General features: G+C 36.4%; 1 protein-coding gene across 1 annotated transcript in view; it reads right to left on the bottom strand.

Annotated features, from left to right (window-relative positions):
- Positions 1-15205, bottom strand: part of LOC135469833 (VWFA and cache domain-containing protein 1-like) — a 34868-nt gene extending 19663 nt beyond the window's left edge. Inside the window, exons 1-5 of the mRNA XM_064748442.1 lie at positions 14633-15205; positions 3591-3653; positions 2577-2725; positions 1349-1455; positions 1004-1145 (exon numbers count right to left, since the gene is read on the bottom strand). Of these exons, the coding sequence (XP_064604512.1) occupies positions 1004-1145; positions 1349-1455; positions 2577-2725; positions 3591-3653; positions 14633-15001 (830 nt within the window). The 5' untranslated portion in view covers positions 15002-15205. The remainder of the gene's footprint in view (positions 1-1003; positions 1146-1348; positions 1456-2576; positions 2726-3590; positions 3654-14632) is intronic.
- Positions 15206-15407: the final 202 nt, after the last annotated feature.

Raw genomic sequence — 15407 nt, 5'->3', positions numbered from 1 at the left:
CTGGGCTATGAAAAGGGGTGCATGAAAACGCTTTTGTAAAAATGTTTTGGTGACTATTAGTAATAATGAAGAAACTCTGGAAGCAGCGGAAATCAGGATTACTTTAAAATAAAAGTGCTTGTAAATTGGATCACATTTATGGAACTAAAGGGAAGATATTATTGTGACATAATACTACATGCTAGGTCACATCAATGTAGCAAATTCACAAAATGCCAGCATCTTTATCAGTTACAAGTGATTTCCGTCTTCAGACCAAAGCTTTGGTCTATGGATGACTTCTATTTACTACCAGTAAGGATCGTCGGTTCCCCAAACACCTCGACTTACCCAACACTAACAGTTCACAGCTAATTTGCTGGCTACAATTCTCTAGTACCTGAACTTTTTAATGAACTTTTTTTTATGTCATTAGTAAAAAGTCACATGTACATGTAATTCGCGGAAAATAGATAAAAATACACTATACAGAGGGCCTGTCATACAACCTACAATTTTAAATCTTATTCACGTGGTGCTTTTTTCTATTTCGGGGAAGGGACTGTTGATCCCCATGTATGGCCACGTGGCTCTGATGGCCTCTTGATTTTCAGGGATTTTGGAGCCCAGTCCAACTTTGGGTGTAGCTAAATGGATTAATTTTCTCTGAATACTGTTGCTGTTTTTATCATTTAATTTTATATGTGAATGTATCAAGGATTCATATAAATGTGTAAAAATGTCAAGGGTGATAGGCTTGATTTGCACAAGACCATGAAATTAACAAAAATATCTTTCTTTCCTCAAAAATGTTGATGATAATTTTTTTGATCAATAAATTCACTGTGAGGGTATCAGAGACAATCTAGAAACTAAGAGCTTCCAGGAACCTAAGCAGACCCTGGACCCCGGCCTGTATGCTCCCTAGAAATTTTCTTGCACTCCCAGTTTAGCAATTCCTGGCTAACACTATGTACACAACAAATGATGTGAGCAAAATACAAAAAAAAAACAATATATGTACCTGTGTTGAAGGTCGTGGATATTCTGACAATCAGTGTCCACATGATGATAGTTTGTGGAGGGATACTCGTTGTGCACTCCATCCACGGATATAAAATACTGCCATTTTAAACTGGGGAAGTATTGCATGTTGCCTCGCCACACTAAACAACAGGAAGGAGATACATGTTGACAATAGAAAGTGATACACAATGAATTACGATATGCCATGCCAACAATTACATGTAAGAATTAAACTTAATCAATCATCATATTCGCACAAAATCTTCTACTTTGCAATTTGATACCAACATCTTACACACATGTACATATGGTACTTTTTGCTTTTTCTGCTTCATGTACTAACCTTCAGTGAGATTTCGACCTGGATTGAATGCCCCAAACGGAACATTCGGCGGTAACAAATCACAGCTTGTACGCCTGGAGATTCTGCACCCATACTGGTTGTCTGATCTGTTAATAACATTTCAAGATTGACATATATACCACTGAAATTATATTAAAGTATCCACAAGTCAAGACAGATTTTCAGAATAAATGTGAAATAAAACATAAGGTAAAAATGCCCTAACATTGTTTAATAAGTTCAAGTCTTATCTTCAACCATTTACAAGTATTAACAGTATCGCCCAAGCCCAACAGCAAATCGGGTGCACTATGGTCTGGCCGCGCTTTGTCAGTACCCCGTTCATGCTCAGGCTGTCTGTAGTCTGTCGCTGCTCTGTGCGCGCTCTGGCCACTTCCCGACAGACCTAATCACCGTGACATGGCTGTGACGCATCACCGCCACAACTATATCCATATGCGTCCACGATTGAAGGGTTGCTACATGTCCATAATCTGTTAAATAGTTCTGTGAACAGTTGTGTTAGTGGTGATATTACTGATGTTGTATACATATTATTTTGGTTGGAAAAACATGCGTGAATGCATCGTTCCAGTTATATATGGCTGTAAAATACATGAACAATTATGGCTTGTTATGAGTTTCTTGTTTCTGAGTTTCAGCATGCATAAGTCAAACAAACTATACAAGTCAATTTAAATAGTATTATACTGGTAGGTCATTTGTATAAATATGTTGGAGTACTGTTCTTTGTCGTTTTGTCCTACAAGTAATCCACACCGGCATCCAACTGGAGTCTCAATGATTGAGGGTAGTACCGTACATTAAACAAGATGAATCGTCAATGGTCTGATTCCAAATTTACACACACAAGCACAGTTTTCATTTAGAATTAGAGAAGGAGGTCAGAGCTCAAAAGTAGGCGGCTGAATTGAAAGTAATTATGTCACAATTACTATTGATTTAAATAGCAAGAATGTTCAAAGTAGGCAGCTAAGGGGACGGCAGTAAAAAGCTGTCTGCAGCCTGCTACTTGCCCTTTCTGAACACCCTGCACAAGTATGATTAAACTACAAGTAAATGTATTTACACTATTCAACTAGGTATCAATCTGCTGAATACTTCAAATGGGTATGTAAAAAGCAACCATTTTGGAAACAATGCATTTCACTGATGGACACTTTTCACAAGAGACATTATCGAATGAAAACGTGACTTGTTCACCTACTTGAGGTCTCGTAAAGGAAGACTACAGCAATCAAGGGAGAGGGTAATGGGATGTTTGGCGTGGAACCTGTACAAATTCTCCACAGTCACTTTGTTAGTGTTCAGCACTTGCAGGTAGTTGTGGAAGCGGTCATGTAACCTTTTGACAATCTAAAATGCAACAAAAACATATTCAACTTGATGGACGCAATAAACACGTGGTTCACAACCCCAGAGAACTGTGCGATACACATAGGCATATCTTACAATAACCTTACACACAGTTCTATCGAGACTTTCTTACCTTACCATACACATATAGGTGTTCAAGGCCAGCATTGGTGAATGAAATGAGTACATGTGTTAACCACTCGGGAACAAACCGCTCTGACCTACATTTAACGATAACTTAAATTGACTGTGATCATACATGTATGTCCAGGAAACCCCAAACCCATCACTGCTTTCTTATTTATTTCATAAAGCTATTTTACTAGCCCTTATATATTATATTTGACAAATACATGTGTGTTTTAAAACTCCCTGAAAACTTACCTCAAGCCAAATACTTTGAGGGATTAGTTTCAATGGTGTCATTTCAATGCCCACAATTGCCATCATATGATTAATGACTGATTAAATAAGCTTACTGATAGAAAGATAAGGACTGACAGATAAATCACAGCTGTGACTTCATCTACACAAAACTTTACAAATTGGTATTAAACCTTTCAAACAAGACCACAGGCATTTATGCAATTTAACTGCTATCCTCTACAAGTACAGTATGGATTAAAATAACAGACCTGCACTTGTAATAGCATGTGGCACCTTTATGCTAATTTCAGGGCAAAACTGATTACCTCCTCAGACTTACCATCACAACTTTAATACTGCCTTGTCACTAACAAAATTACCAGTACACGTATGAAACAGCCATAGGGAATGGCTACATATGTGTACTTGGTATGGAGAGGTACACAGAGGCAATGTTGCTTAACAGACACATTTCAGGTATTAGATGAAAACAACCCACCTGAAGTAGTTTGGCTTTCTCATCCACTTCTTCCTTCTCATTTTTCTCAGCGTCATAGATACCCTGTCAAGAAGAAAAAAAAGAAGTTTTTAGAGTTTTTCCAAAAACCAGGGCCATATATATATATATATATATATATATATATATATATACATGTACATGATCTGCGTGTACCTCAAGGTTACGGCAGTTTGAATGCTGCTTATGCCACACTGCAATGTTTCATGTAGTTATGGTTGATAAGATGCTGAATTGGATTATATGGGGATACAGACTTGCTCAATTTATTTAAAGCCTTGATCACTTAGAGTGAGAATAAAATTACTGAATTGGATCACATGAGGTTACAGCCTCGCTCTATCTTAAACATGTGAAGCCTCGATCACTTAGAATAACCATAAAGTTACTGAAATGGATCATATGAGCATACAGACTTGTTCTATTTATGAAATCATGACCACATACAGTAACAATAAAGTTAACCAATAAAGATAAACAAAAAAGAGCTTGAAAAAAAAGTCATCAATAATTCCTTAAATTACCCTTATTAATATGTCCATATAACACAAAGCCATGCAAAATGTATTTTGTAAAACCAACACAGAAATCACTGAAATAATGATGCTAAGAGATGTCTGCACATCTCAATATCACACATTTCAATAAAAAACGTTGGGAACCATAGTGAAAACTTAAATGGTTTAATTTAATTAAAGTTATGACTAAACTCATGTACGCATATAAATAACAATATATCGCTGTCGTAAAGTAAACTGAACATTTTTTAATATCTTGTGCATAACATGTCAATATAAATCATATATATCACTAAGAAAAGAATCAAAATTAAAAAACCACTTCACAACCACTGTTAATGCTGCATACTCTGACATGAAAAATATCCTACCTAGAGTTATAATTCATTTTCTCCACTTTCCATAAATTCATCAACCAAGAAAATGAATGTTAATGTTTCATTGCTTAAACTTACACTGTCACATGAGAAAAAGTTGAGACATTTGTTAGCTTACTTGAAAGTGTATGAAAGTTCAACTGAGCAGTGATAAAATTTGAATACTTCTGGCACATACATGTAAGGTGAATGAGGAGTGGTAGAAGTAGGGCAGTAATTTCCACAGACAATGTGGAGATTTCATAAAGACAGGGAGGTGTAGGCTGCTGAGTGATAAAGACCTCTTGGGAGGAGGGCCTCACACAAAGACACCAGCAAGCAGTGCTCACACACATCCCCACATAAATGCCTGAGGCCATGGGGCACCAACAGCCGGGCCTATTAAACTTTATGGCTGGCTGGGCAGGCAGGCACAGGAGGCTCACAATCTTTAGTTGAGCTGGTTGTAAATTTAAGCCTGATGCTGCCCCAACAAAAGAACAGGGAAAATCTTTGGAAGATTGCCTGGTGAATTTGCATGACATACACAGGCAGCCATCACAAATCTGTCAGCCTCGGAGACAAAGCTATCTACCACAAACAATAAATTCATGGCAAGAAATAAAGCCTTTATGCACTGTGCTATAAAACTTCAAACATGAACAGCATTGGGTACACCAATGGACTGATCCTCCTAGAAGTAAAAATTTATGTACTTGATCTGATAAGACCAGACAGACAGTATCAGCTGATTCATTAGACATCAAACAGTTATAAAATACCAGCTCTGTGAAGTACATGTGCAGATCTAGAAAGTGCATGCACAGATTTTAGAGACCATCAACATTTTCAGACATACACTTTATACATTTAATACATGGGTACGCACATACACACATGTATATAAGAACTTGTGATATTCAAGTCCCAGATGATTTGAAGTGAAAAAAGAAACCAACAAATATGACTGTCTGAGCAATGTATAGCATGTGCATAATCACTGGAACAAGCATCCTTGTAAAGCGGCAGACACATGTAAGGAGGTAGCATTTACATTTACATATATATATAAATACAGTGTCAGTGTGTAGTATATGTGTACACAAAATACATTTTAACTACATGTATTATGTAAAAATATATAACATATATATCTGTACATGCATATTAAAATTAACTACTTATAACTAGGTAAAAATATAAAATCTGTAACATTTATTACACATTATTATTAGTGGAACAGGCTACGATGAAATCTTTCTTTTGTTGTTGTTCATACCAATCCATGTACATGATAAATTAACTGTCTTAGGATAGACCCAATTTCACATGTCTGGATATACAATCTGACAAATGACAATACATAAAGTGAGAGTTACATGTACATACATATTTACACAAGTAACTAATTTATGTATATATCATGATTCTACCAAAATAGATGTACAATGAAAATGTACATGTAAAGTTAAGCACTATTTTAGTCCACTCCAAAATTTCAAGTTTACACTTAAAGAGTGCAAAAGTTGCACTCTGGAGCTGTACTGCCAAATGCACACGATACATACACTGTACACTGAATGTACATTGGTGGTTGTGAGTGGCTGTGTTGGACAGGCAAGATTGACAAGCATAAGCCCCTCTACAGAAGTGTGATCAGGTTTCCATCTGCCTGGCCCTATCCCTTGTGTATTACCCACTTCAGACTTGGGATAACAGGGACAGTTGCAAAGTGAACTGTTTGCCCAGTCAATACTCCACTGCTCAAAGTCCACACTGTCAACCTAGGAGAGGGCATACTTCTCTACCTGTCTACACCAGCTTTAACATTGATGGCAAAACAAACATCAACAGAGGACCAGCCCAAAATTCCACTTTACCAAAAACTTTCCAATAATTTTACAACACCAACAAAACAATTATTACCCATAACATTGACAAGCTTGATCTAATATCTTTCAATAGTCAGCCTGGACACACATACCTGGTTTCATAGGTGTATGCAACTGCAAATGCATTTAGAGCCTAGCTGTTCAACCTGTTTTATTTTTCTCTGCTTTTTATCACACCTATATTAAGATATATGCTTGGTTCTATGTTTTTTTGATGTCCTTGTTGTTCTATACATATTTCAATCTTTCTACTTGCAAAAGAAATTGATGTCATAACAATGTTATCCAAGTCAAAGCAATATGTAGAAATGCAACTGACTGCACACTAACCTCCAAGTTTGTGTTGCATTTCATTCAAAATAAAAGAGAATCAAAAATAATTTGTTCACACAGTGACACAGACCACTGCTTCAGTGAAGTTTGAAGGACATTTAAATGTGGATGAGAGCTGATGAACACATCTGTAGTTCTGTATATTTTTTAGAGAGAGAGAAAGAGAGTAAACAATGTCAAACCTATGTTGAGTGACTTAAGCTGAATATAGCAGAAGGGATTGCAAATAAAAACACTGCATAAAAATGTTGGTTCATTTCAAACCCTTACAGAACTCCAGCACTGTCAGAAAGTCCCATTTAAATGTTATATTATGAATTCTGTTCTGTTTTTAAGCCAGCTTTAATCGATCTGGTTTTAGAAAAACACAGGTAGCTATTTCACTTTGCTGTTCATAACGCTGCTCACAAATAGTCAATAAAGTATGAGAATGGTGGATAATTTAATCAGACACTAATAAAATGTACAGTTTGCCAGGTGCATTCCAAGCCCATGTTTGGCCTTTAAAAGTTTAGAACAGGCAAAGCAGAACAAAAGGAGTAAATTTCAGAGTAAAGCTTATGGGCAGACCCTACTTCAAACACTGAGCCTTCTGCAAAACACACATCTAAGGAAATAAAGGTAGTCCTTTCCATAGAAAAAAGTGTTGAGCAGTGTTGTGTGTTTGGTGTAAATGCTGTTTTGCTGATATCAAGCCCCACCACCTCCCAAACTGTAATTCTCTCCTTTCCAGACCACTGAGGATCCAGATCATTGCAATGCTCAGCTTGTGTGTCTTGCAGGCAAATTCTCATTAAATATATGTATCTAACATCCTAGGAATTTGCTCTAAAGTCTAATCAGCGTGCCATCCCTTGGTCAAGACAACACTCAACATGGTAAATTATATGTTGACCAATAATAAAGAAAAAGAGGAATTGTCAGGAAATCCAGTCTTGAGGCTTGAAAGTCTAACTGGAGCCCCATCATCCAAAGACAGTTTGACCACTGTTGTGAGATCTGAAAACTGTGGGAGAGAGAGTTATTCCTTATTTATATGCCAGAAGGCCATCTTAATCCAAAACAACCCAATGGCATTAAAACAAGGACAGACTTCGTGAAAGTTTGTTGATTCATTTGTTTTTGTTGTTTTTTATTGTTTTGCTCAGTCAGCAGGAGATAAAGCATCGATACTGTTTTACATTAATTTATCTTTGGACCTCCTGCGATCCACAGTGTAGCCCACAAAATACAGTACAAGAATAGACCAGATATGATATAAGAAATCAATGATTATGGAGATCTGGACACTAACTTCTTAAAAGAGTGGTGGTGCAAAGACTTAAAAATGCCCCATCATTTGATTCATATGTTGCAATCATGTACAAATTTACATACCCTAAATGACCATAAATTTCGTTCATCAATAACTTGACCATTTTTCCTGATTCTGAGAGTTCTAATGAGTTAAGAAAGATGATTGAAGTTTGCTTGGAACCTAGGATGATATTCTATTGGGAAATTGCAAGTTTCAGCACCAAAAATAAGATTTTGTGACATTTATTTGCCTCTAAAAATGCCCTTTTGCGGACAAAATTTGAGGTGATTTAGGCTACTTATTTTGAACAGGTCTCTGTGAATTTAAGTACATGTGCAATCAGCATTTCAGGAGTCTTTCGAGTTCACACTGGAGGCGGTGAGATAACCTGGGGGCTCCTGCAAACTACCACACGGATAAAAGACATGACTTCACGGTAGCTGCAAACAACCTTTGAGCCAAAAGACTCAATTACGGAAAATGCATATATTCAACCTATCAACAACTGTAAAACTATGTCTTTTACCTGCATTAGTTTGAGAGAGCCCTCTTTGTCTTGCATAAACCTTCATGAACTCACAAGATTCCTGGTTAAGCTTATTATAAATATATAATTAAATACTAGTATATATACATATTCAAATGTCTCAAGGTGAAATCACATGGTGAAAAGACTAAAATTAAAATTTCAATCTGAACATGTACATGTAGCCAACTTCAAGCATTTATCACTTCTTTGCGCAACTGTATGGCTCTTGGTTACAGTCATCTAAAAGCCTTATCCTTATGAATTGATGAAATAAACTGGTAACTGGTAACAAGGGTGAATCCGAATTAGACAGAATGACACACTACCCCGGCATACACAATCTCTGGATGTACTTGAGCGAATCTCAAAGTGCTAATAGTCACATACAGAATTGGACAATACCTTCAACACATTCGGTTGTTTTCACACTTCAGTAATGCTCATCAAATCTATTACAAAGTATAAATGGCTACTTTCACCTTTTGAATATTTATCAAGTAACTTTTTCAATTTTAACTAGAATGGTTCACTCAAACAATATTTTTTTTGAGAGATGCATGGCACCATACATGTTATGTACGCATCGAAAACGCGTCCCCGTATGAACACCCATGTGAATGCTTAATAAGCCCAATCGGCGTTTCAATGGTCTTGCGCGTTCATGCAGATATCGGCAAGACAGGTGGAAGCTCTTGCAAACTAATGTAGGTAAAAGACGTTATCTTATGGTAGTTGCTAGATTGAATACACATCTGTTTTGCCGACTCGAGACCAATGAAATCATGTCTTTTAGCTGCAAGAGCTTCCACCTGTCTTCTCGATATCTGCATGAACTTGCGAGACCCCTGAAATGCTGACTCGGCGAATATTTGCTTCAGACAGCCTTCCTTGCAAACGCTGTATGTGACTATTAGCACTTCGAGATTCGATCAAGTTCATCCAGAGATTGTGTATAGACTGTGTTTATTTAAACAATTCATAAAGATTAGGCTTTAGTAGAAGATCAACAATATTATAATCCATGTGTACCCACGTACATGAAGAAATAACTAATACTACTGGTGTAAGGCAAGTAAGGTTCTAATGCCAATGTGGAATATAATTATTTATTTGACTGCTGCTTAACTCCAAACTCTATAATTTATTCTTCATACGATAGTTGTCAGTATTTTGGGTAGCGGAAACTGGCTGTTTGCTGGGCATAAACCAACTGACCAACCAGAATAATGGCCATTCTGTAAGTTTTTATTTCTGATTTTCATAGAAGTTTTGCTTCTATTCATTTGTTTTCTTTAAAATCCCTATCTTTTTTATTTGGCTGAATAAAATAAAAAGGGTATTAACTACTGAACAACCTTAATTTTGCTGATGCAGTCCTGGCCACCAAAAAATTTTCAGGATGGACTAAACCACCAACCTTTATTAGCCTCATGAACTCTTCCCTGTGTGAAGTACAGATACATCTGCACAACAAAGATGTGAAAAATGTAAAAACAGTACGACTGTTGTCAACTGCATACTGTCAACAAGGCTCCATGATCAGTGAAAACTAGGGAATTCCCTGTCCAATGCCAGCTTCGAACCTGTGTCTCATGTGTGTCCAGCATGGATTGTATAAAGTGTCTATTTCTTTCTTTGCTGTTTAACACCAAACTCAAGAATTTTCAGCTCACACAACTGTAAACAGTCAATAAACAGTTAATTATCACCAAGACTCAACAAACAGTGAGAGAGGGGGAATTAACCAATTTTCTGATCAAGGTCTAAAACTGAAAGACGGCCTACCTGACGGCCTAGTGATGGACTGTCAATTTAGGGTATAAGGATCGGCAAATCGATATAAAACCGCTTCCTGCATGTGTAGATTGACTTAGCAAGTCTATACAACGGTCATATGTTAAAACTGGACCATTATTTGTCAAGAAATCGCCAAATTTCTAAAGACAGCCACTATCGCTGGCTTGCAGGCAGCGGTTAATATAAAAAAACAGGGTCAGATCGTTCACGAAGAAGGAAACCAACGGCCTATATATTAAGCAGTAACAATGTGGCATGTACATATCTGATTTCAGGTATAGTATTAAATATTAGGCACATATAGCATGCAATGCCCCTCAATTAGTAGATTATGGTTATTAAATAAATTTATTACGACTGTTTTTTTATTTTCACAAAATATGCATTTGACGTATGTGTTCTGGTTATTAAAAAGATGTTCTACAAAATGTTACATTCAGGCTGATACATACATGTATGTATACATCAGCTTGTATATTGTAGAGACTGGACTTTTTCTACTAAATGTCAGCCTACATACAGGCTGATCTATCAGCCTGTATATACTCAGACATTTTGTAGAATAGTGGTCTTTGTGTTTCCCTTTCGTTTGTTTCACATATGTTTCATCTTTATAATTATGGCAGACAACTGTATACTCAGGGCTAGAAATGCACACTATGAATGTACATGTAATACACAGATTCACGAATGACAGTGAACAGTGTAATTTTTATGTGCATGCCATGGTAAAATTCATACAATGCACAGAAAATGCAATGGAAAATATATAACAATTAATACATTTACTGCGCTTCTGAAATAAAATCATCCGGAAATTACCATTTCCATGCTCACATGTTAATTTTATAAACAAATACGATTACTACACCTAAACCAAAACAAGTAAAAACATATAGTAAAAAACATTAAGTTCTGAACATCAAATATATTTACCAGACCGCAAAGATTCTGCCATATATACATATCAAAGTTTTATATTAAAAAAAAAAGACTTAAGTAAATAGTACATGAAAAAGAAATTTAGAGGCTTGACAGAATCCCAACAATGCCTGTCTTAAGTTCTTAATTCACATGATTTTTGCTCATATTGAATCCGCTCAAGGCTGAAATTTGCCATTTTTAAATACATATTGTGCATATTTTGATTCTCTTTCCTCTCAGTTAAAGATGAAAAACAAATTCGAAATATAACTACCGCATTTCTCTTAATGATTATGGCTACTTTCATATATGGAAGTGATTTTTGTGAAGATTGATTAATGTTTTATCAGAAAAACTTAAGTGTTTGCATCAAATGTTTTACTTAAACGTCTGTATGTGCTTCTAATGGTGCATTTTTACATACCAAATTGAAAATGAGAGAAACACAATACCTTAAATTTAACAAAATATACAACTTGTGAACAAAGTGAGTCATATTTTCTTAGTTCTCGCAGATTAGGGGGATGAAATCACTGAGGGGGATTAGCTGATGTAAGTACACACACCTCTGCTCAATGCTTATTGCCCCCTGCTAACATTTGTATGTGAACTGTAAGCCACAAGTAACCCTCAGGGTGGTATCAGGGGATGAGTCTTTAAAAGCATTCCAGCAGATTTTGCAGACCTTTCTGTGTCAAACATCAATTAACACTTTTATGGAGCATCATAAAAGCATCAGTCGTATTGTATATAAGTGACAAGAAGCAAGTTTTGCTCAGTTCAATAAACTATCATAATTTTTTTAATTTTATACATAAGCAGGTTGATCTGTCCATTATTTGACTGGATGGGGGCATTGAATACTTGACTTAATTAATTAAAATTTAATTTACAAACTAATTAATGACGAAGTTGGTCATGCTTGAGGCTCCTCCAGAATGTTTGCTCTTGTACTCCTTTCTGTTTGTGAGAAAGTTGTCATGGTTGGTGAAATGCTTTCATTTCTCACTTATTTGTCAACAATGCTGCGAAATTTTACACACATGTAGTTGAATAATTCAACTTTCCTGGAATTATATTTTGTAAGCCAGAATCCAGTTGGTCAAATTTTTACCCAAATAAACCGCAAATTAATCAGAATTATGATAATATTTATGACTGTATAAGAACATTAATACGATCAAAATCCAGGTAGAACCCATTTGTTAGCTGAAAAGATCAAACTCTAGTGTAAATATAATTAAACATGTCTTATATTCTCACTGGTAACATTATTATACGAAGACAATATTTACCAAAAGATGGTCCCAAATGCCAAGCATTCAGGTACAAGTTAAAATTTTTTATGGCATGCACCTCACAAGGAAATGCATACTCGTTTCAATAGCATTTGTTTGATATTTACATTTTCTTCCTCTTTAATTCTACACTGCATGCACCTAGGAACACACATCACACCCCTCCCACACTATCAGATGTATGAATTCAATGTGCTTTTCTTTCTCCAAGCATGCACAGTGTAGTTAAATATATGCTAATGTAAACAAACTGTGTTTGTGTGTAATACCCTGTATCATAGGAAACATACTACAATATGTCTATGGAAAAATAAAATAGAAAGTACCAAACCTGAATTCCAGATTATTGTTTTGATGAAAGACAAGCAATTGTTCGATTTCTATATCATATATAGATGTACATCTACACATAATTTATAAGCTTTGTTTGATAAAGGCATCGATCTTCTATATATAGGGGCAATTCCGTGGCTAAGTTGGTTAGCGCGCCAGTGAGGCCCAATGACCCAGGAGCCTCTCACCAATTTGGTCGTTGTGAGTTCGTCTAGCTCATACTGGCTTTGTCTTTTGCTGTACCTGGCAACATCTGCCACTAACTTGCGGGTTTCCCCCAGGCTCTGCCCGGTTTCCTCCCACCATAATGCTGGCGGCCGCTGTCCAAGTAAAATATTCTTGAGTACAACGTAAAACACCAATCAAAAATAATAACATTCTGTATATAGAAAGATATGCTTATTTTCATAAATCTGTCAAAAATTGAAACTACAGACATATACTTAGAAATAAACTATTGCTTTTGAAAAAATATAATTTGTTCACATACAAAATAAATTCTGCAAAATATCCTTTTAGATTTCAGAAAACTTTGCAAGAGGATTCAATAGGAAGGTATGAATAAGTTGTTTCTTTTCAATTATATATATTTAAAAAATGGCCAGAGAAAATAGAAGATAATCACACGCAGTAGAATGATGTATCTGGAGTACCCGTATTGACACATATATATCTGAAAGTTTGTTGAGCAGAGGATTCATATAAGGGATCAGGTCAGAACGCCCTCTTGCAAGAATCCCTCTACTTAAACACCCTCTACCTAAACATCAGGGATCCAACTTGTGCAGTTGATGTTCTACAACAACAACAGTGATCGGTCAGCGAGTCCCTAACTATGTAATCTTTGTCAGAAATATCAAGTCCACAACCGATTGCCGTGTTCATTTCTCTATACAACAACAATCATATTTACATGCAATCAGTTTACAAACTTTTAAGTCCAGAAATAATTTAAAAATGTGTATTTTACAATAGCAACATTTATAGGTTTTATTTCTACAGAACACATATAGAATCCATACATTATGATCAAAGGCATATATCGAAGCCCATGCTAGAGGGCATTCTGAGTAATTCTCATATACATCTGCATTGATAAATACATGTACAAAACCAAAGTTTACTTGTACTATGCTTAATATATACAAAGACCATAGCATCTCCACGGCCCACATCTTTTAAGATTAATTTATGCACATATATATATTTTACCTGAAAAGAGGAACTTGGACTTCCTATTTTTATATTAATCCAGCCGATACCAGCCGATTTTAGAAATTTGGTGATTTCTATGCAATCTATGCACCCAGGAAGCAGTTTTATATCCATTTGCCCCCGTCCTTAAACCCTAAATTTACAGACAGTCATTAGGCCGTCTTTTAGGCCATCCCCCTGACCAAGGCTGAGTTGAAACCAATACGACCATGTGATTTTATAGTAACAGCTAAGTGCACCATTGAGCTGAAAGATCTGATTATGCTATATATATATATATACATCACGCAACCCCATTACTCATTAGTAAATGTTGTACAACTGCAGCTGTGTAGTGATGTATAGTAGGCAAAAAGTGGTTGGAATTAAATGATTCAGTAATGATGCAAATCATGTATGCAATGATTTCCTATGAGGATGCTGATTTATTGACTGATACATTGACTGAGCAAGTGTCAATTATTTGCTAACTCATTCAAGGTTAGTTCTCATTTCTCAGCTGTTTCATTTTGACCAATTCTTCAATACAAACCTGCATTTCTAAGACACCAATCTCTTCATTGCTCAGGTATCTTAGCCTCGTAGCAACCCTCCTTGCTTCCTCTGACATAATAATTCCACCGAATGCCTGTGGATTCACTTTGTCTTGGCGTCCATCTGTAAGATAAAATCCGTCTGCTATCTGAGTAAAGACACCGTACGGACTGTCGTTTTGTTTACCAGGCTTCTTTGCGCCTGGTTCTAATGAGTATCTACTGGCATCTTTGGTATCATCTTTTGACTCTCCCAAGGACATCTCCAAACAAAACATAAGAATTGTGAGGCCCACGAGCCAAGTTCGACAACAGCCACATGTGCTTGACACTTTAGCAGTGCCCTGGATAAGACGGCACACCGCCATCTTGAAAATGGAACGAACAAAAATTCGCGTAAGTTTTCGGCGAAGTTCACAAATCACCCTTTGCCCCTGGGCACCACATTCCTAGGTCAACGGGCACTTCTCTCTCTTGAGTTACATCGCGCACGGTAGTCACAAAATTCCTGGACTGTGGGATTTTAAGAACGGAAGCATTTCTGAGACAATCCTCTCTTTCTTCTTGTCACTCCTGACCTTTCATCCAGGGGGCGCTGTATCGGAGCCATCAAAATAAATAATGCTCTCCGCGCAGCTGGTGAAACAACACTTTGTTAGACGCTGCATGGAGAGTGCACGCACTGAATACCCACAGCCCATTTATCAATGAGTCCGACAATTCCACAATGCTTTACACCAGTTTATCAGTTTATTGCTGTGTTATTCGTTGTGT

Source organism: Liolophura sinensis, chromosome 7, assembly GCF_032854445.1.
Source record: "Liolophura sinensis isolate JHLJ2023 chromosome 7, CUHK_Ljap_v2, whole genome shotgun sequence".
NCBI lineage: Eukaryota > Metazoa > Mollusca > Polyplacophora > Chitonida > Chitonidae > Liolophura > Liolophura sinensis.
This window is presented reverse-complemented; position numbering and strand designations above follow the sequence as displayed.